At 37.4% G+C, this 22,412-nt stretch overlaps 1 protein-coding gene across 5 annotated transcripts; it reads right to left on the reverse strand.

Moving 5' to 3' along the window:
• Positions 1-2,793: 2,793 nt before the first annotated feature.
• On the reverse strand, positions 2,794-21,464 carry mbd1a (methyl-CpG binding domain protein 1a). 5 transcript variants are annotated; one of them, XM_051904075.1, is made up of 14 exons: positions 21,322-21,464; positions 17,586-18,086; positions 15,558-15,672; positions 13,369-13,868; positions 13,179-13,255; positions 13,019-13,056; positions 11,092-11,148; positions 10,910-10,945; positions 10,485-10,520; positions 8,791-8,973; positions 8,080-8,376; positions 7,449-7,532; positions 7,009-7,266; positions 2,794-4,807 (listed from the first exon to the last, which is right to left on the reverse strand). In XM_051904075.1, exons 2-14 carry the CDS (start codon positions 17,825-17,827, stop codon positions 4,340-4,342), a joined length of 2,391 nt encoding a protein of 796 aa, XP_051760035.1. In that variant the 5' UTR covers positions 17,828-18,086; positions 21,322-21,464; the 3' UTR covers positions 2,794-4,339. The 5 variants fall into 5 exon arrangements, with proteins under 5 accessions (XP_051760035.1, XP_051760036.1, XP_051760034.1 ...); XM_051904076.1 differs by having other exon boundaries at positions 7,036-7,266; positions 13,019-13,059; XM_051904074.1 differs by having other exon boundaries at positions 13,019-13,059.
• Positions 21,465-22,412: the final 948 nt, after the last annotated feature.

A 22,412-nucleotide genomic window follows, 5' to 3' on the forward strand; every position in this document is an offset into this window, starting at 1 on the left:
GAATCTCTTCAAATATATCCATTCATAAGCATCTGTTGCGTTTACATGCGAGCTCTACATTTAAGAGAACGAGGCCCCCTTGTGGAATACTGTAGAAATGACAAGAACTGAGATACTTAAATGAGGGGTTTTCAAACTCCAAATATCCTCTCGGGGCACCCTTTCCTAAAGTATAAAGTATATTTTCATGCGTAAAGACCACCTTATTCGGTGAGAGAAAAAAATAGCAAGCGTGATATTATACATAGTATAATATCACGCTTATACTATTATACATAGTATAATATCACGTAGTTTTCAAATGATAAATGGTCTTTTATTTTGTCAATATACTAAAGCCAAAACAAATGATTAAAATGATCTGTAAAAATCCTTTAAGTTAACAACAGCATGTTTTAACTCACTATTTGTTAACTTCTAGATGTGTAAACCTGAAGACATTAATTCAATTTAAATGTAGGCCTATTTGTATATAGCTTTTCACAGTAAACATCTTTCCAAAAACGAGCTGTAGCCTACAGAGATGGAGATTCGGTGCGTCCGAAATCGCATGTCTGTCTGAGTATGTACTACATTTGATTTTAAACCTCGCGACCGTTTAAAAAAGTATGTTCTAAATAGTATGAAATGGGTACTAGTATAAATGAAATTCGGACGTACTACCAAAGACTTTGGCCCTTTCCCAAATGGCACACTTCATAGCGCTTTCGGTCTTGTGGACAATGGCTGCCGCGTGCGCGTCCGTTAAGTCCACGAGACCGTAGGTGTCCCATTTGTCAGTTTTCAAGGTCTCAGAAGGGTGCTCGCGAGCGCCCCTTTTGCGGTCGATATGCGCCCTCGTTGCGCACTTTTGCCGAGCATACATTGGTACGAGCTCCGCAGCAATCTTCTCGATTTTACGTCACGAAAGTGCGGACTCAAGACCGCGAGTGTTTAGGGTGCCATTTGGGACAGGTCCAAAGACGGTGCACTCATATGAATGGGAGAAAGTGCAACGCGCAATATGGCGGAATAGTCCCGCCTTCTAAATTAAAGAGCCAATCGCTGATTGATAAAGTCACGCGTCAGATTCCGTCTGAGACTCACGCATAGGACTGCTCATGCGCATTAGCTGGTCCAGTATGAAAAATAAGCTTTTTAAAGCTAATTTAACACAAGAAACCACATTATGAGACAATTGTCAGATTTCATTGGCGATTTCAAATATGAAAGCTTGGTGGTGAAGAGCTTTGGAGAATTGACCCTTCGCCAGGAGTTTAATGATTGACAAGCGATCTAACCAATCATAACGCTGAATCCGCCATTTTGTCTGACAAAGCAGTCATGAGTTAGAAGATTAACCTTGGTGGACTTGAACTTGAAAAATGGTGTGTACTTCCGCGTTTGAAACAACATTCCTTCTCATGTTCATTTGATGCTATAATTTAACTAGTAGGAAGAGATGATCGGTTCACGAGCCGCTTGATCTGAGCGGGTTGCGCTACAGTGATCAGTCACGACACATTAAAGAGCTACAGAACGGTTTTTATTGTTAGAATTTTTTTTAAAAATTTCACAATTTGAAAGCTGGGACTTTATTTAATATCATAAGTAACCTGCTCTGTCTTGTCTGTCGACGTGTTGTCAGTGTCCTCTTTGCTCCGCAATGTATTTTTCACTCTGTGTGGCGTGACAGCGCCATATGGCTTGTCGGACAAAGCAACAGTAACTAAGGGTCAATTGACCATTCGCAAAGACCCGCCCTCTTTAGTTACTGTTGCTATGTCCGACAAGCCATGCCGCTCTCACGCCACACGTTCTCATCAAATAAACATGAATGAACATCAGAAGTAATGTTGTTTCAACCACGGAGAGACTTATGCCATTTTTCAAGTTCAAGTCCACAGACGTTAATCTACTAATAGCCTACTAACTCCCCTGACTGCTTTGTCGGACAAAACGGCGGATTCGCCGTTATGATTGGTTAGATCGCCTGTCAATCAAACTCCCGGCGAAGGGTCAATTTGATGTTTCCCCATTTAAAGAGATAGGAGCTGCACTTGGATGACTGAAATGGCTGCTCGAGATGCGTTTCAAAGATAGCCGCTTAGAGAAATGACTCATCTTAAAGGGACTTTGGTACTACATCAGCTATATTGTTTCTGTCATGCGAGTTGTGTCGCTTCCCTGCCATTCATTAGGTGTGTTCGACCTGTGCAGACCGATCGTGTATGACATCAAAGTCCCACGAGAGCGATTAGAGAGTAGAGAGAGAGTCTGTATGCTTTCGAATCACTCTTGGGGTACTTTGATGTCATACACCGGTCGATCTACTCAGCACCACTTCAAGTCGAACACACCTAAAACCTCTCCCGTGGCCTCATGGGATAGTAAAGTGTTCATCGAATGCGCACTCCTGAAGTAGTAGATCATCCAGGTACTTTTCACCTACTGTTTTTCGAACAGTATTCGCACATACTACTCTGTTGGCCTACCGTTTTTCGATTTTGGATGCAGTGTTTGTCATAAAACCACCAAATATATATATTTTATTTTACAAAATTAAATGCAAATTTGATTTTATGTCTAGCCATTACAATTGTGGTCAACAGAATAATCACAGTTATTTTCCAACCACTCAAATTCAGTAAATTTGATAAAACAAAGTATTGCATACATTTCATTAATATCGCAAGTTAACACTTGAAAAAAAATATACAATTTCCCAGTTTGAAACCCACTGCTTTACACCAAGGACAAAGAATGACTGATTGTCACTTCAGCTGGAAAAAAAAGACCAGAGTTGTCTGTATATAAGAAAAAAAAACAAAACTTTATTTTCACCCACCCTTCATAAAAATCTTACTTTACAGTGTTTCAAAAACTGAACTTGGTGTTTAAACAGACCAAAAGGGCAAGATTTACAATACAGAGATGCTCTCAGAAACACCTCTAGCTTACATCCTCTATTTATAAATAATTTCCGACAATTACGTATTTTACAGCTCATTTTGTACACATCTCCAGGGGTAGAGGTTAACAAATTTCAATTCAGCTTCCAGTATTTTAATTAAAGCACTCAGGAATGAAAAACACAAAATGATGAACTAAAAAAAAAAAAAAAAAAAAAAAATTATCTGCATTGATTTAACTCTCTTAGGAAGAATTTAAATAAACTGCATAAACTGTATAAAGGCCAATCAGAGAAATAAAAGATGCTGTTTACCAGGCCTTCTCTGGTCGGACCTCTACAGTAGGCTGGGAATAATACACACGACAGCAGAAATGCACACAGATGCACTGCAATTTGCAGCTTGCCATTATTTGCACTTTATCATGCGTAACACAATTCAGTCACATGAAAGCAGGTGTGATTAACAACAGGACAAAAAAAGACCAGAGCGCATCTTCCATTGCATAAAACGCTCAAATAATAAATGGAAGAAAAAAAAGACGTAAAAAGCACATTATGAAAGATAGAATGATTGCTTTGGGTACAAATTAAATACAGCGTAAGGTAGCAATAAAAAGCAGACTATTTCTGAAGGTTGAGTGATTTTGGTTTAAAATTGTGTTTAAAGAGTTTAGGTTTGAACATCCAACCCCAAATTTACCACAACAAAGGCAGTTTATAACACTCTTTTCATTGTACAACAATAAACATGTTCACCAAACAGCTCTGAATCAATAACTCAGCCTGAAAAAGGGCACCTGGGAAGTTTAAGGTTGAAATTGGTCCATAAAATGATTGAGAGGTAGTTTAAACGAGAACTGGAGAGTGACGGAAAGAAGGGGTTTTGGTAAAACATAAATGTTTTTTGTAAGTCCTTTTTTCAATGGATTGTTTTTGCTGCGTCACTAACTTCCACATTTCTGAAAATAAAACAAAAAAGAAGCACCATTTTGGATGTCGATTCATCATGAGGTTGGAAGGGAGCCTGGCACGTGACATGATGGAAAAATAAAAAGTATAACGTGGCCACGAATTAACTATTTTTCCACAACTTACTAATACGTCAGCACATTTTACTAATCCGTTCCTTCGTTTTAAGTAAATCGTGCACACTGTAAATCACGGCCACATTGTAATCATTAGTTTCCTTGTTTTAGTTAAATCAAAATGAGGAAATGAATTAGTTCAACATGGCTAAAATTTACTAAAACGAGGGAACAAATTCTTAATTCGCAGAAATTTGTGGCCATGATATATATATATATATTTTTTTGTCCGCATGTCATGTGAGGGGCTCCATAAGTTGGAAACAGCTCTGACTGCACTATAAGCTTAAAAACTGGTGAAAGATTTTTCGAACAAATTGTGGTTGTTCGAAAACTACAGTAAATTTTCGCGGAAGATAAATCACCCCTCGACCGGCTGCGTGCATTTCACACAATGTTCCTCATCCTTGGAAATGAGCAAATCGCATAGAGCCGCTCGAACGCACATTCTGGGCTCCCAGGGCGAGCCCATGTCGAGGCTCTGGTAGCCCTGACACACGCCCAGCCCTTCTAAGTCAAGCAAGAGCGACACCACATCATCAACCGTCTCGAGGCAGGTGGGGTGGCGTGAGTAGACGGCGTGCATGAGCAGGAGAGGCTGGTTCTGAACGCTGACCTGGAAGAAGAAGCCCTTCTCGATCTGGACGATCGTGTCGGCCATGGTGGAGAGCTTGGAGCACTGCAGGAGCTGGAGGACGGGGCCTTTGGCCATGACGCACACCCAGTGAGGGGGCAGCACAGTCTGGCCTAGGGAAGTGAACAGCTCCATCAGGCCTTGGTCTCGGTCGCAGTCGCTCTCTGCTCCCGCCAGACTGAAGATCTGAGTGATCTACAAAATCAGATGTGACATTGACATAGTTGGTAGCTGTGGAAATCTCTTGACTGCGCTGAAGGTTTCATGCACAAGCCATTTTGAATGTCACAATATGAAAGTCTGTAGACTGACTTTTGTGTGAAGGACTCCGCTTTCCGCTTACGCTCTATGACACATGAAATGAACGCTTATACAATGTTCAGGATAATGCCGAAAGAAAGGGGGTTAAATTCGAAGTATAGTCTCACATAGCCAGATCTATATAGTCTATATAGTCACTTTAATAACAGTGCAATTTTAATTATCTCATCTGTCGACATGATGCGGTGAATTGCAGAGCTTGTGCAAACATATCCACATCACTACGATCAGATGCTTTCTTAACTGCTGTTTTCTCACTGCTGCCATTTTTGGTGTTTATTTTGGTATTCAGAGGAAAGCACACAGCAGATATTTACATATTGATCTAAACATCCCTCTCAGCAGGAAGGCGTTGAGATGTTCGTTAACTGTATATTGCCTAGGGGTGTGATGAGATCTCGAGAGATTAAAATGTAACGAGATTTCTTGTCAAGGCGAAAAGCTGTCTCGTGATATTGCCATGATGGGAGTGTGAGGGTGAAATTAGGATAGGATTAGGATACATTTACATAACGCCTCCACTGTCGTTTTGCTTTTTATAGAAAAAAAACAAACAATTTAATTCAGTTGGATAACGGTCGCTTCAATCCCATCCAGCTCATCGAACTTGAGCTGTAGAGTCATATGTAGGGAAGGAGGAATCAGAGTTTACTGATCACGTGACGAGAGTAAATGATGAGAGGACTGACGAGACTACGGTGGAGGATTCGTTGCACAACAGAGCTTAATGTATGACAAATGTCTTGTCTTGTAGAATGTGCGCTCAGCACCGCCGCTCCCTATTCACAGAGTATGCGCAATCGCTAAAGTAAAACACAAGCACGCATTCAAAGGCGATTTCAATACCCCGTATTTTGAAAGCGGCTCCCTGATGCATGTAAATATCTCACAATATGAAAGCTATCTTAGGCTGGGTTATGTAGTTGTAACCATCTCTCAGCTCTGTATCATACTTATAGAAAAATTGGGTCTCTCTTTGCACTTTGAATATTGAGAGAGTACTTTGATTATGGTTGCACTTATTGTTTGCACTTAATAAGACAGAGAAAACTGTTATTCATTTTTAATTATACGGTTTTTATTTCTATGATCAATTTGTAGAAAAGAGTTCAGTTAGGAGGTGAAAAGTTGTATATGCTCATAATTCGTGTACAGTAAGGTCTGAAGACACTCGTACAGGAGAGAAGCCAGTTTGTTGAGTTTGTGGCAAAACCTTTTACACTGCTAGAGTATTATTGTCTTTTACTGCATATGATAATTCATACTCAGAAAGTAGAGCTGAAATGACATTCTTTACAAGATGATTAGTTAAACCATTTCAAATGCATTTCTTGTGTCTCATCTCATCACACCCCTAATATTGCTGCAAAAGGTATTTCCAACTTCTTTTTACTTTTAAGCAAAGAACAAAAAAAAAAACTTTCCTGCGAGTATATCAGGGCATTGAATCATGTTCGGTCTCTTGTGCATTACGTGTACACGAGCACAAGCACGAGTAGGGTAAACAGACGTCCCGTTTTTCCCGGAACAGTCCCGTATTTCAGCTCTATTTTTAGTGTCCCGACTTATGAAAAAAAAAAAAAATCATGTTTTGTCCCGTTTTCCTTCTTTGCTAAACTGTCTTTGCTAAATGATCATATGAAAGTGAGTAGTAGTCTTCTGTCACACGAGAATAGCCTAATCAAAGGTAGCCAATCTCGTCATAGTATATATTTTGGAGAACAAAATTACCATCCAATCAGAATTCGTTATCGCTTAACGTACAGTTAGCAAATGCGGGATATTAGAGCGCGGAGATCAAGTCAGACATGGAGATGTCAAAGAAGTGTGCACATTAGAGTGATTTCTGAAAGATCATGTGACACTGAAGACTGGAGTAATGATGCTGAAAATTCATTTATCACAGGAATAAATGACATTTTACAATATATTCTAATAGAAAACAGTTATTTTAAATTGTAATAATACTTTTACTAAAAATATTACTGCTTTACGCTATTTTTGATCAAATAAATGCAGCCTTGGTGCGCAGAAGAGCTTTCTTTCTAAAACAAAACAAAAAAAATCGTACCAACCCCAAACAGAGGTCCAGTGAGACTCACCACCGGCGTGGGCTCCTGTTGAGGTTCTGATACTGGCTCTTCTGTGAAATGTGACGGTGGTGACCCCACTCTCACCATCTCAATCTGAAGAAAACCATTCTGAGTCACATCATCCCCCATCGGCAAAGAACCGATGACCTCACCCAGCGGCACCGGATTGTTGTTACTCAGAGGTCCTGATCCAAGCATATGAGACGGCACTGGCATGCCCGGCATGTTGTAGTATAATCCCTGTGAAACATGCAGACATCAAAACAAACGTCAGCTTTCAATGGCCATCAACATTTGCAACATCTATAATTGAATCTCTGCTGATTGGCTAAAAAAAATCCTCTTTAGTCTAGTTTTTTTAGTGCCTATGAATTAAGAAACTGGAGAAAACAAATAAATGGGAACGATGTAGAAGGTCTTACCTGATGAGCACTGAGTCCAGAGGTGTTTGAGTACATCTCATTCGACGCCATCACTGACCCCTCATTGCCCAAAGCAACAGGATCCTATGTAAACAGGAAATGAGATAATCTAACATTAAATACAATAATGAAAACATTTAACAACCTAATAAACATTATTATTAATATGTCAAATAATTAAAATAATTCATATTTCTGGATTAAATTACATTGTTGATGGCAATCTTCTGCTGAAACTTTTGGTCTAATGCCGCAATCATTACCATAATTACTGACAACTTTCTGACTCATAAGAACCATTAACGTCATTGTTAATCCCATAAACACAAGTTGAAAACATGTTTTGAAATTAATGACAGTTCTGACGTCTCTAACTTGACCGCTGTGATGTCATGTAACATGAACATTTTATTATTTATGGCATTTTAATATAACCACTGTACTATGGTCTTAAGTATCTTACATAAGCATTGAGTTGTGAAAGAATGTACTTATGAAGCAGTCCAAAAATGTAAACAGCTCAAGAGTTGTCATCTTGTATGACGTGATCGCAGACTAGACTTAGACATAGTTTTGTGTTTTGTTTATGCGACATTTAATTCTCAGACTGCAACATTCAGAAATCAGAAACCTCCTCAATGTTGGATGGTTCGTCATCCTCAAGCACGGCCTCAATGAACATGTCGTCGTCCTCTTCCTTAAAACTGTAATTCCATTTCCTCCTTCCTCTAGCCTTGGAGCCATTCATCTTATAATGTTTCACTTCTTCTTCGTCATCATCCTTATCAGACATTTCTTCATCATCATCATCATCATCATCCTCCCAGGGTTTGCTTCTGAATCTCCGTTTTTTTGCTGGTCTCCCACGCCTCTTGATCTTGGATTTCATGTTTGTTCTTCTTCGTGGAAGGGACGGATTCAGGTTTCTCTGCATGATATGATAAAACAAGAAGGATTTTGCAAAATGCATCTCCGAACTTTGTATTATTTGTCGCGTAGTCAGGTGATAACCAGTGTTGGGGAAAGTTACTAAAGTCAAGCATTACAATATTGCGTTACTCCCTAAAAAAGTAACTAATTGAGTTACTTAGTTACTTTTCATGGAAAGTGATGCATTACGTTACCTTTTCTCACCTGGGCTTGGCTTGCTTGTTTGTTATATTTTTGGCAAATGTAAAGACCCTTTACTTATTTGTAAATTTAAAAGTAATGCATTACTTTACTAGTTACTTGAAAAAAGTAATCCGATTACATAACTCACATTACTTTTAATGCGTTACCCCCAACACTGGCGATAGCCTTACTCTTGAGTGATGCCATTAGACGTTAATCAAATACGTACTTTTGCAGTTTGAGAATGAAGCTTTGACTGAAACTTGCACTGACGTAAGCGACATTTCTGCCTTTTCTTGTTACTGCCACCATACTTTGGCTTGTCCATGCAGAAGTCACATTTGCCACAGTCTTCTTCACGAAGACACGCGTCACACTGCCGGCACATTCTGCGATTCCGTTTCTTTTGAGCCTAAAAGCAAGAGTAGACAGAGAAATAGTTGATTTTTTCATTAATAAAGGACTTGAGATGTCAGATTTGAGTAGATGCAGTAAAGACATAACTAAAGCTTTTTAAGGGGTTTTATGAGTTCAGATATAATCGGAAAAAAGAATATTCCATGCTCAATACATAATATGTTTTAACCCGGTAAAGCCTGACGTATGAAATAATAGTGAGAAAAATTTTTTTTAAATGAAAAAGTATATTGAGCCTTTTGCCCAAACTGAGCAAAAACATGCAATTTAGTACAGTTGCTGATATTTTTATGGCCTAAATTCTAATAGCGTTTAATGTAAAATCAACGAGATCTTTATATTAGTAGACAACTTACATAAAATGCATATAAATATAAGTTAACACTCTATACCTGCCAATAATTTGTCTTAGTAAGATGATATTTACATGATTAGTTTTATAAAAAAGAAGTTTTTATTGTGGGGGAGTTTAAAACATAATGCAATACAATGATGATTGAGAGATGAACAGACAAATGTTCCTAAAAAGCCTGATGGATCATATTTGATACTCACATTTTAACATCATTTTTCTACAAAAAGATGTCTGGATAATCAAGTATTCCTAAGTCGCTTCAGTCCAGTAAGTGTTCATCTTGAAATATTACTAAGGATTATAAAAGTTATTCTTACATATATTTTATAAAAATCATTAAATATTTCACAGCAAAAAGACACATGTACCACGACCTGAATAGGGATGTTTTTACAATTATACTAAAAGGCCTTTTACTTGCTAAAAAAAGTATAAACTATCAATCAGACAACAAAAGGAATGTAGAAGATTGTGTACAACAGGTTTTTCAGCAAGTTTTAGTCATGTTGTTAATTTAGAGGACTTAGTTTAGTGTTGTCAAAAGTACTGACTTCGGTACCAAGTCAGTACTGAAATTTTAAAAATGTTGAGAGCTGTTGAGCGGATTCGTAAACACCTCTGATTGGCCATTATGTTCATGCGCTCAACAGATATGTCTGTGATTGGCTGAAATGATCAACTCACAGGAGCGTTTGAAAGCACACAGAAGTGTTTGAAAAGCATTTTGAAAGCGGGATCGCTTGAAAGCAGGCGTCTATCAGCAGACCGGTCCGCTGATAAGACACATGCTTTCAAAAGCTCTCGTGTGTATCTGAGTAAGCGCTCGGTGAAGAGCGTCATTGATGTCTATTTACAACATGTTTTTGAAGCTTTGATCATTGTAGCCAATCACAGACATATCTAACGAGCGCGTGAACACAATGGCCAATCAGAGGTGTTTACGAATCTGCTCAACAGCGCTCAAAGCATTACATTTTTAAAATTTCAGTACGAGATTTTCAGTTTCGACTTGGTACCGAAGTCGGTACTTTAGAAAACACCATTTTGCATGTCAAATAAGATACAAAAGGGTTAAAAGCATCCCATGCTACAATCATAAACAGAGTCAAACAAAAGACTAGTGTCGAGAATGTGATGATGTACTCACTCACCCAATCATCATCATCACCACCATCAGGGACAAAATCCTAAACACCACATACAATAGAAACCTGGATTAGTATTTTAAGCACAGTACCTGAATAAACTGCAACAGCGGTTAAGTGTGCAATAACTTTTTTTTACTATGAACAGCACAAAATGAAACAATAATTATTTCCTAACAGGTATCCAAAACCTTTAGTCAACACTCAGAAAGTTTCAATGACTTTGCAGTTAGAGTATTTTTAAATTATACAGACCAGATAGACATGTCAAATTTCACAAAGTTTAGAAAGAACCACAGAATAAATGTTTATGCTCTTCTCTTGAGTTATCCAATGAATGTTTTGTGTCTTGTTGATGCTAGAATTTAAACTAGGACATAAGAAAGTATTTTAACAATGAATAAATAACTACATTAAAAATGAACACTGACCTTTTTTGAAATTCTCTTGTATCCGGGACGAGGTTTCTGCAGAAATAGTGACGTTATGTTCTGGTGTGTAAGTAGTTCAGCTACTGACAGATTATTTGATGATCTTTGGCAATGCTTTTGTGTATGCTGCAGCCAATAAATGTCATGAATGTGTCTGGATGATATTATATGTTTATTATTACCAGTATTTGTTTTCTTGGATGTTTTGTTTTCCCAACCTCCCACTGATCCTGCCCCACCTTGGAGGAAAAAAAAAAGAAAGAAAGAAAGAAAGAAAAACAAACAAACAAACAAACAAACAAACAGAAGAATAATAAAAATGAAGCAAAAGGAATATGACAAGCAAAGGTGTTACATTCAACAGAATCAGAAATAAAGGGAAAAAGAATATTAAAAAAATAAATAAAAATAAGAGAATGAAATAAATAATGCTACTAGAGAAATGAAGGATAATCTGAATTTTGTTAAACTACTTAAGGTGAGCAAACAACCGTTTTGGCTTGTAGATTGAGAGCACAACAAAGGGAAAACCAGCTTGTGTTAGTTCAGATATTAAGACCCAAAAGTATCGCCAAAGCTCTGTACCTCTCGTACAACTAACAAACACAGCAACACTGCACTGATTCACTTCCACTTCACAACATCAACAACAATAACAGCACAGATGAATGATTCCTAAGCACAATTTTTAAAAAGAGCTTTTTCAATCTAACAAAAAATATATCAATGAGACTAGAATTTTCAGATCAGCTATCAGATGTTGCATTTCCAATTGATTAACCTAAAAATCAGTTTTAAACTGTCAAGTGTCAATATATGATGAATGACAGAACACATGATTTTTATCTGCCTGTGAGATTCAAAAATAGCGTTGAAAAACATTTTAAAAAATAGAGGAAGCAGGTCCACAAGGTAGATAAATACTTAAACTTGTTGACAGATTAAAGTCAGATTGAAACAAGTTGCGATAGACTTTTCTTCCCTACTGTGATGTATATCTGGGTGAAAAGGCTTCTCAAACGAGAAAAAATGTTTGGCGGGACTTGATTTTGTCCATGAGCAATTGACCCTTCGCCAGGAGTTTGATTGACAGGCGATCTATCCAATCATAATGCCGAATTCGCCATTTTGTCAGACAAAGCAGTCAGGGGAGTTAGTAGATTAACGTTGGTGGATTAACATTGAACTTGAAAAATGATATGTACTGACGTCTTTCTGTGGTTGAAATGTGGTTCATTCATGTTTATTTGATGATATAAATTAACTAGTAAGAAGAGATGATCGGTTCATTCAGAGAAGAGATGATCGGTTCAGATGAATGCGTTTGAGCGTTAAGCTCAACTTCCATTGGAATTAATTAAAACACTCGCTCCTCTCCGCGCCAGTGGACACGCACTGTTAATGTGGCGCGCATCTGGAGAAAGAGAGTGCTTGGTTTTAGATAAAACTACTCGAGGATATGGCTCTGAAATATCATTACCACAAATGATCCTGAGTGCTTGTGGTGTGATCTGCACCACTGTTTTGATGCGCTACTCACTTTAACTAGAAACAGTAAAATGGTGCTACTGTTCTGTCTCGTGGTCCAGATGGAAACATGCCAGGGTCCGGATGCGGACCGCGTTCAGCCATTTGAAAATCAGTGGTTTAGTTCGTGTAAAACATGTAGTAGCCTATAATTCGTTTGGTGTTTTTTGCACAAAATCTTTACTGTTTAAATTGTGTTCATTGAACTGTTTTGAATGTAATTTGTATTGTGATTAGGTAATATTAACATAATGAAATTGTTCCCAATCAGATTTTTTTTTTTATTATTATTTGAAGTAAATGTGCAGAAATTGACATCATTGACATCATCTAGCGGCCCAACCCTAATTGGTGGATGTTATGTGAATGACAGGTTGTCCCACCCTTATACCAGTAAACACGTCATTAGAGATAAGAGGTAGAAGATGTACAAATATTCCATAAATTTTGATTTCATGATGACTTTAATTCAAAATCATTTTTGGCACATAAACTTTCTGTTTTATCCCAGGTCTCAAGAATCAGTGACAGAAAACAAGGAAACGCAGGACTGACAGCTCTTGCGATGACAGAAATACATACCTTCCTAAACACAATGTTTGGAGGAGAGTGCTTCTTCTCTGCTGCACATGAGAAAATTTAGAAATTAGATTATACTACAAAAAAGGCAATAATACATCTTAGAAATATTACAGAATATCATGCTTGCTGAAATGAAAGGTGTAATTATAAATTCACATACGTTTAGGCCTACATGTGTAGCACAACGTGTCACCAGCCTTCTGAGCAGAAAATGGAAAGCCACAGTTTTCACATTTACTGGAGAAAGAGAAACAACTAGATTTGTTATTCATGAAGGCCCTAGTTGAAACTACAGCAAATATGCAAGATAGACTTTCTGGGCAGTATAAAATGAGTCAGATTTTGTTCACCTGAGCATAGGATGACTTTCCTTCAGTGACATTGTTCCCTTAAGCGTAATCTCTGGGAAATCTGGTGAACTTACAGGCTGATCTGAGATCAGTGTATCCTGAGTTTTTGTAGGGCTGATGGGCTCCATAGATGGATAAAGCCAGAGTCGAAGTGGCAGCTCAGTGCCAGCTTTACCAGGTTCACTAGAGGAACTAATTATCTGTTGGGAAACATTACCCAATTTTACTGAAGGAGTGTGGATAAAATTCCGTGTCCCGGATGTGTCGATATTAAGCGGCGAGATTCTCGTGAGGCGCGGTGGGCTGTTAAATTCTGCGTTGGGTGTGTTGGAGATGCTGCTGGGGGTGAGTCGGGGTCTCTGGGGTGTGGATGTCGAGCTGTGAATGATGCTCTGGGGTGTTCTGGGTAAAACTTCAGGTGTGCGGCTTGGATCTGGGACTGTAGTGGCATTTCCCGATGAGATACTTGAACGTCTGCTGTCCAGCAGGGAATGAACATTCTATATATGCCAAGCAACCACAGAGAAGAAAGTGTATTAAAAATGTTATAATAATAATAATAATAATAATAATATGATTAAATTAAAAGCAGATTATATGTAATTTATCTAAAATTAATTCTAAATTCTGGAAATTGTACTCATGATCATTAAAGTGTCCTATTATGCTTTTTCGGACATTACCCTTTATGTAGTGTGTAATATAGCTGTCTGTGAACGTAAATGGTCTGCAAAGTTTTAAACCGCAAAGTGCACAACAAATAAAGTTATTGTCTCCCAAAAGAAAGAACTGATTCTGAACTGTCTGAAACGAGTCGTCAGTAATTCCACTCTTACTTCCTGCAAGAACACAATACCAGCCTATTGTCTTCACTGACTGCCCAAGAACGACGCCTACTTTAACTCTGAATCACTGTTGTTGTAATTGAAGCCTGGAAGAGTTTGGTTTAAGTTGTCGACATGTCAAAAAGATGCTGTTTTTGGCGCTACGAATGCAAATCCACTTTGCATACACTTCCAAAGGATGAGGACATGGGCTCTAATTGGTACGGTAAAATGGGCAGCATCATTACTGTTTGTAGTGCTGAGGAAACCTCTGGGGCTAAATTTAGGTATGGTAATGAGAATTTTGTTTCCAACATGTGCTGTAAGCTGTAGACTAATCACAACAGACTGGTCCATCTGACCAATCACAACAGACTGGGCCATCTGACCAATCAGAGCAGAATAGACCAATCAAAAGACTGGGCCATCTGACCAATCACAACAGACTGGGCCATCTGACCAATCAGAACAGAATAGACCAATCAAAAGAATGGGCCATCTGACCAATCACAACAGACTGGGCCATCTGACCAATCAGAGCAGAGTACACCAAAAATTCTTCAAAAAGAACACAAAGAATGGCCTTCTAGGCTGCCATAGTTGCAACTCTTGCGTCATCAGAACAGGGTATTCAACGCACCACCGTTTCCATTTAAAAAACGTTTTGCAAAGTTTTGTCGGGGCTGAACACAGCCCGGACTGGGCCATCTGACCAATTAGAGGGGAGTAGACCAATCACAACAGACTGGGCCATCTGACCAAACAGAGTAGAGTAGGCCAATCACTACAGACTGGGTCATCTGACCAATCAGAGCAGAATAGACCAATCAAAAGATTGGGCCATCTGACCAATCAGAGCAGAGTGGACCAATCACAGCAGACTGGGCCATCTGACCAATCAGAGCAGAGTGGACCAATCACAACAGACTGGGTCATCTGACCAATCAGAGTAGAGTAGGCCAATCACAACAGACTGGGCCATCTGACCAATTAGAGGGGAGTAGACCAATCAAAACAGACTGGTCCATCTGACCAATCAAAACAGACTGGTCCATCTGACCAATCAAAACAGACTGGGCCATCTGACCAATCACAACAGACTGGGCCATCTGACCAATCAATGTATAATATTAATATAGCATAATAGGGGCACTTTAAGATTAGTAGTAGTATAGCAAGCACAATTAAAGCTTTTAACAAAATATTTTTTATTTAAATTCATTGATCAAATTTCAGAAATGTTAAATATTCCACAAGTAAACAAAATATATTTAAAACACTATAAATACTATATGACGACTTCTCTTACTGCACATAATATTCTTTCTAACAATGTAAACAAAAGACAGAAAATGCTACACAAACCTTAGTTCTCCTAGTGCGATCCATGTGTAATCCTTTCTTGAAATCTAAACGATTAAGTCCTTGTCTAACATTTCTGGCAATCGGAGGCCGACCTCGGCGTCGTTTTACTTTCGGACTGTGAGAATATGAGAAGTACAAAAGTTGGTTTATAAACTGAAAATGATCAACAGGTGTGATATGAATGACTGAACATGTCCTGCAGCACCTCTATATTCTGAACTCAATCTGATTTGTCCAGTCCTTCATTTAATGTCACATTTATTAATTATCATGAGAATTTAAATGTTTATATGAAAGAAAAAATCAAGGTCTTAAAGGGATAGTTCACCCAAAAAAGAAAATTCTGTCATTAATTACTCATTCGTTCATCTTCAGAACACAAATGAAGATATTTTTATGCTTGAGCTTCCGTTTACCATATCTGATGTGTGCGTTAATGAATGTTTATATGTGAATAAAAGCCTAAATTAAAAAGCAGTCCGAGTCTCTTCAGAACATTGGGACTAAACAGCTTGATTCATATGGATTAGTTTTACGATCTCTTTATGAACCTTTTGAAGCGTTAAAGTGTCAGTTGCGTAGCTGTCAATGGAGGGACAGAAATCACTCAGATTTCATTTAAAATATCTTCATTTGTGTTCTGAAGATGAACAAAAGTCGTACGGTTTGGAACGACATGAGGGTGAGTAAATGATGACAGAATTTTCATTTTTGGGTGAATTAACCCTATAAGGACAGTAACTATAACAATATCATTTTAAGTCCACACCACAACTATAACAATAATGACACAGAGGAGCGCTATCATTGGAATCACTTTCACAACAATTTTTTTCCAGCTGATGAATGATAAAAACATTGACAGCCAATCAGAATCCATCCTGCTTTAAAGAGCTTGAGCATTTAAAGCGTCAGGCGACAAAACTGCAGCGCACTTAGAATAAACAAATGTTATTGTGCACTGGTGTGAACGGGCATTTACACTTTTTTAATGCAATAAAATGTTTCATTGCAAAAATTCAGCGTGACAGTTTAAGTGAAAATGTGAACTGAAATATCAGCTTACCTGTACAAATCTGTTTTCATTTTAAAGAATTGGTTCACTTAAAATTTCCTGATAATTTACTCACCCTCATGTCATCCAAGATGTTTATGTCTTTCTTTTTTTTCTTCCAGTTGAAAAGAAATAAAGGTTATTGAGGAAAACATTCCAGGATTTTTCTCCATATAGTGGACTTCAACAGTTACCATCAGGTTGAAGGTCCAAATGTCAGTTTCAGTGCAGCTTCAAATCGGCCATTTTCTAAAAAAATAAATAAAAATGTATAGACTTTTTAACCACAAATGCTCGTCTTGCACTGCTCTGCGATGTGCCACGCATTACGTAATCATGTTGGAAAGGTCACGCGTGACGTAAGCGGAAGGTAGGGTAGGGTGAAAAACTCATTTTCTCCTTCAACATCATTGTTTTACTTTTTTTTGTAAAAGCCCTTTGACTTTGTCTTGGCACGTTTGCTTTGTAAACACTTGCTTGGTACTTCAGCCTACGTCATGTGTGACCTTGTCAACGTGAAGCGTGAAGTTGATTGCAGAGCTAGTGCAAGAAGAGCATGTGTGGTTAAAAAGTATACCATTTTTATCTTTCTTTAAGAAAATGGCCGATGGTTTCACTAGATAAGACCCTTATTCCTCCTCTGGGATTGTGTAGAGCCCTTTGAAGCTGCAATTTGGACCTTCAACCCGTTGAACCCCAGTGAAGTCCACTATATGGAGAAAAATCCTGGAATGTTTTCATCAAAAACCTTATTTTCTTCTTAACTGCAGAAAGAAAGACAAACATCTTGGATGACATGGGGGTGAGTAAATTATCAGGAAATTTTAATTCTGGAGTGAAATAATTCTTTAATTAAATGTGAATGTATTCTCAGACCCTTTGAACTTAAAATATTTCTAGGCAACATACTACACCAATCCAATCTATAGAATATTCAACTAAATGCAAACAAAATGTAAGTTAAAGGCACATACACGCCATCATTGGTCCTCCTGGTGATGCGTTCACTGGTCCTGAGACCCTCAACACTATCATCTTCATCCTCTTCCATTGGCTTCAGCCAATCAGGTGGCAACTCAACCGTCACTTTGCCAGGCATGTCGTCCCACACAGTATTTTCCTCAATGGCACTAATGTTTACGTCAATCGGATGCATAGTCTCTTCTGGGTTCGTCGTCTCCGGTTCAGATGACACCCTGTTCAGCTCATCCGTCATATCTGATCTTTTCCTCTGGCCTCGAAGCCTTTATTTTACTAGTAGATTTGTGGGACCAATGGTTTTGAGTCATCCCAGGAAGAGTATGGATATTGAATCACTGGCTCACATTTTTAAATAGGAAAAAACGACTGTAGTCCATATGAATCGGAGGGGTTAATCTCATCTCAAAATGTTACGAACAGCCTGGGTTGCATGAAATGTCAAAGATCCAACGCTTCATCCATGTCTTTGATGGTTATGGATCATTATGTTATACCTGAAAAAGAGAACGCCGATATTAGAGGAGAAAACTAAATTAAACTCCAAACTGTATATGCTATAAAATTATTATGTCACAGTCTGATTTTACAGTCATGCCAACGTTTTGTGCTGCTTGACATATTTCTAAAGACATACTATGCACTGAGATTGATGCAAACAAATCACACACACACATAGAGATTAACATCGTCATTGACGTTAAGAAATTGCCAAAGACAAATGTGATATTTTTTATATGTTGACGCACTTGTATCATGATCTGCATAACAATCACTATTTTACTCAAATATTTCAGCAATAGCTTATAATAAAGTATTTCCAATGCAACGTAACCGATGTGTAAATAAAATCCCCCTATTAAATTGGGCTGTTGAAATGACTCGAGCTAGCAGAAACACGATAGACAAGCGTGAAGGAGAATATTTATAGAACGGGGCCGAAACGAGTGGTTGCCATGGTGACAGAATTGCAGCGAGCCCAGCAGCGATGGCAGGGAGGTCGATACAAATGAGCTGAGAACATTCGATATCTGCAATGCAGCGCAATTACTATGGCAATGAAATACGTTACAGTGCAGCAAGCAGCCAACATGTGTTACAATTTGTAATACTTCATTTCCTGAAACCCTCATTATATGTAATTAAGACCATTTGTTTAAAACAACTGGTGATTAAGATAACTGCTGAAAGGTTGACCAAGGTAATAAGCACTTTTAAAGATTCACAATAATAAGAATAATACAAACGTGTCAAAACAGATGTAATCAACATCTCAGTAGTAAATTAAACCTTGCTGTGGGTTTCAGCTCAAATCTGGGTCATGGGGGATTTGTTTATAGTTAAAAATACGGCTTGTTGAGTAACTAGATATCTTGCAGGGTTTCTGCAGGTTTTATGAAGGTAAATTTAAGACTTTTTCAAGACCTTTTTAAGACCAAGTACAGAAAATAGGGAACATAATACATCAATATGTTCTCTAAATGTAAGTATCTGTGGAGAAACACAATGAGTTGTAGAGTTTGAAAATACAACTTCAAACACATATCCATTGCTTTTTAATTCATTGTACATTAAAAGTAGTAGCTTGAATCGATCTGCTCTCAACCACTAGAATATGGACATAACTTTTACTGTATCTTCTGATGATCACACTGCAAATAAGTGGTTCTTCCTCAGTATTTGTGTCTTGTTTTCCAGTGCAATTTTCTAAAGACTCTTAAATCAAGATGTATAATGAAATAAAATCTTGTTTTTTGTGAATTTGATAAAAAAATGAAGTGAGTTTATGCTTAAAAGAAGAACAAATATCTGCCAATGGGCTCAGAAAAATCAACTTAATTCAAAGAACTTTTCAGATATTTGTTCTTCTTTTAAGCATAAACACTTCATTTTGTTTATTTTTTCAAGGCTTCATTTTACATTTGCATTTCAAGTAAATGTAACAAAGATGTTTAGATATTTGTATTGGAAAACAGGATAAAAATACTGCGGAAGATATAAATTTTTTGCAATACATGCAACATTTAATGCTACAACTTTATGAATTTCAGACTTTCTGCTCTGATTTAAGACCTTTTTAAGGACTTAATTTGCGCATTAAAACTTTTTCAGAACTTTTTAAAACCGGTCTTGTTAAGGTTAGCAAGTCAGCAAGAAACTCACCGAATCAGTAATCAGTAATATTAAAAATATCAAATGCTGAGCCAGCCATTTTCAGCCATCTCTCATACAGCCAGAAAGTAACAAATACACAACGCAACACAATGTTATATTCTTTTACCAAACAATTTTTATCAGCAATGACCAAACTGGAGCTTACCAGCAAGAGTTTACATTCCATCTAGTCATAAAATGCAATATTTGTAATGTCTGCTTAAGTGCATTTCTCTATAGATATTGTTGCAAAATATACAGTTTGAATGAGCTGTTATACAAATGCAGAACAGTGTACCAGAATAAACCATAATGAACTAAAAAGCAAATTTATTTCTTTGTTAATCATTCTAAAATCATTATAAAATTCTCTCAATTACACTGATAATATTTAAGAGGACAAGCTAAAATGTTAAAAAGAATAATAAAACACAACTTCCAACAAGGTACATGAAACAACCATTTATAATTAAATGCAACAGAAGCAAAAACGTTTGCGTTGATTATGTGATTATTGTTGCATCTGTACGTCCTCTAAGATTTGGATTGGCAGTAGATTTTTATTACAAAAACAGTGACAAATATGGTTGTCTGTGTTGGTTGTTTATGTTTTTAACCATTTTTAAGTTAAGCATTTTAGTTTGTCCCAACCGAACAATGACATTTCATACACATAAGACGTGAACATATTTTGCATTGTGCATTATATTTAATATTTAGATGCCTTGCATAAAATGTTAAATTTGACAATGCTGTATTATTATTATTATTATTATTATTATCTAAGTTTGTGAGATAATTAGATCGATTTCAGTGAAGCTTTGACTGATGTTACACTTGACATATGTAATTTTTTTTTTTTAATTGACAATGATTGCAAGTTGATGTGCTTGAACTCGTGGCCACAGTAGCGATAGATCGTGCAGAAAGCGCGTGAACAATTATCTGAATAGCGCGATGCACTTTTTTCAGCGCGTAAATAAACTTAACCAACTTAAAACTTAAAGTTATTTAGCTTAACCGCGTGCAATTCCTAAGCTTGTGAAAACGTGATAAATATGATCGGCGGGGTCAACAAACAGATCGCTAAAAAAAATCGACACGAGTTTCGCCAGCCTCCATTACAGATCGCTGGAGTGAGGAATGCTGTCCCGACCCGCGATCAAAACACGTCCGATATAACGTGACATTTAGCGACATTAGTAATAAATATCACGCGTTTAGCGAGCGTATTTCATTGACAACATCCCTTATTATTTGTGACAGGTTTTAAAGACACGATAAGTTTATTTTCACGAGTCTACAACGTCCATTTCGCTGTGCTGAATGAGCTCAAGCAGCCCCCCCTTCACTGTTGACCCTCCCCTTCCACACACTCCCCATTGCTTTCAGCGATGCAGCCTCGAAAACGACTTTCCGAACGCTCTCTCCTGCACGGAACCACGCTGATCTTTCGATTTATTTACTAGAGCGATGTCTATAAATTATGACCTTATCTGCGTTTTATAAACACGCGTTTTTGCCATGCATAAAGACAAACATAGGGATCGAATACTTGCAGCATTTTGACATTCTTACCTCATCGCGTCTCACGCAGTCGATCGAGCCGTTCATCTGCGCCTCGTTCTCTCTCCGATCAGCGATACTTTCGGTGATCTACTGCGCATGTGCTGACACAAGCATCGTAGGAAGTCGATCCTGACCGAATTAAATTTAGCGGTAGAACAGTCGCTCAGCGTTCATAGTCTGTGCAATAATATTCGCCTTTAAATTATTACACATGATAAAAAACAATGATAAACAGCATTAACGCTTATATCAACAGTAATTGCAGATCCTCGGAGTGTGTTTGCTCGTCTTTTTGATACGAATATAAATAACGTACATGAATATCGACGACTCGCGCATCGCTATATTTTCTCGACCCCACAAAAATAGTACAATCAACCATTTGACTAGAATAATAACCAGATTTAAAATCTATTCTGATCATATTTGACGAAGATATTCGTTTAGGGAAATACAATTTTTTGGAGCTTAAAATGCTATACAAAATGACTTTGTTATCGTTTACATTTTAAATTTGAATCCGAGAGGGATCTTATTTTTGAGAGGATGATTCAGTATTTACTTCTCGAAACAAATTATCAAATTAATTGGGGTCAAATAAACATACATCTTTGTCACAGTATAATATATCAATATTAGATATAACTGAGGAACTTGCATGAATACAAAAAGACTGAGAAGGCTGCAGAAAGTGAGATATAACGTATTAATAAATAATTTTCTGTTCGAGAAACAGGCACTTTAACATTTACCGTCTAATCGCGTTTTGGCGACATAATACTGTTGGTATTCGCCATCTTTATAAACAATTATTAATTAATCTTAACGTTAAATTCCTTACCTCAGAATCGCGCCATTCCAGTCAGAGGTCCTAACGCTGATCATTGATTACACACATTTTAGCCTACATGGACCATAATTATAATTAACAAATATTGAATTATTATTATTATTGAATATATTAGAATTTCTGATTTCGTCATATAGATGACCAGGTTCAAACGCTATAGGCTAATATATGAATAAATGTATTGTATGTATGTAAATGTATGACCAAAGTTTAGGTTCATATACCACAAACTTTTTGTTGCTTATTAATT

Source organism: Ctenopharyngodon idella, chromosome 8, assembly GCF_019924925.1.
Source record: "Ctenopharyngodon idella isolate HZGC_01 chromosome 8, HZGC01, whole genome shotgun sequence".
NCBI classification, from domain to species: domain Eukaryota; kingdom Metazoa; phylum Chordata; class Actinopteri; order Cypriniformes; family Xenocyprididae; genus Ctenopharyngodon; species Ctenopharyngodon idella.

What these genes read in the sequence shown, in the direction of transcription:
- mbd1a (XM_051904074.1), bottom strand. Translation starts at nt 17,827, where the DNA reads ATGACGGATGAGCTGAACAGGGTGTCATCTGAACCGGAGACGACGAAC. An exon ending in GAAAGTCATCCTATGCTCAG is followed by an intron (nt 13,256 to 13,368) that starts GTGAACAAAATC and finishes CTCTTTCTCCAG; the next exon opens with TAAATGTGAAAACTGTGGCT. An exon ending in AACCATCCAACATTGAGGAG is followed by an intron (nt 7,533 to 8,079) that starts GTTTCTGATTTC and finishes CTGTTTACATAG; the next exon opens with GATCCTGTTGCTTTGGGCAA.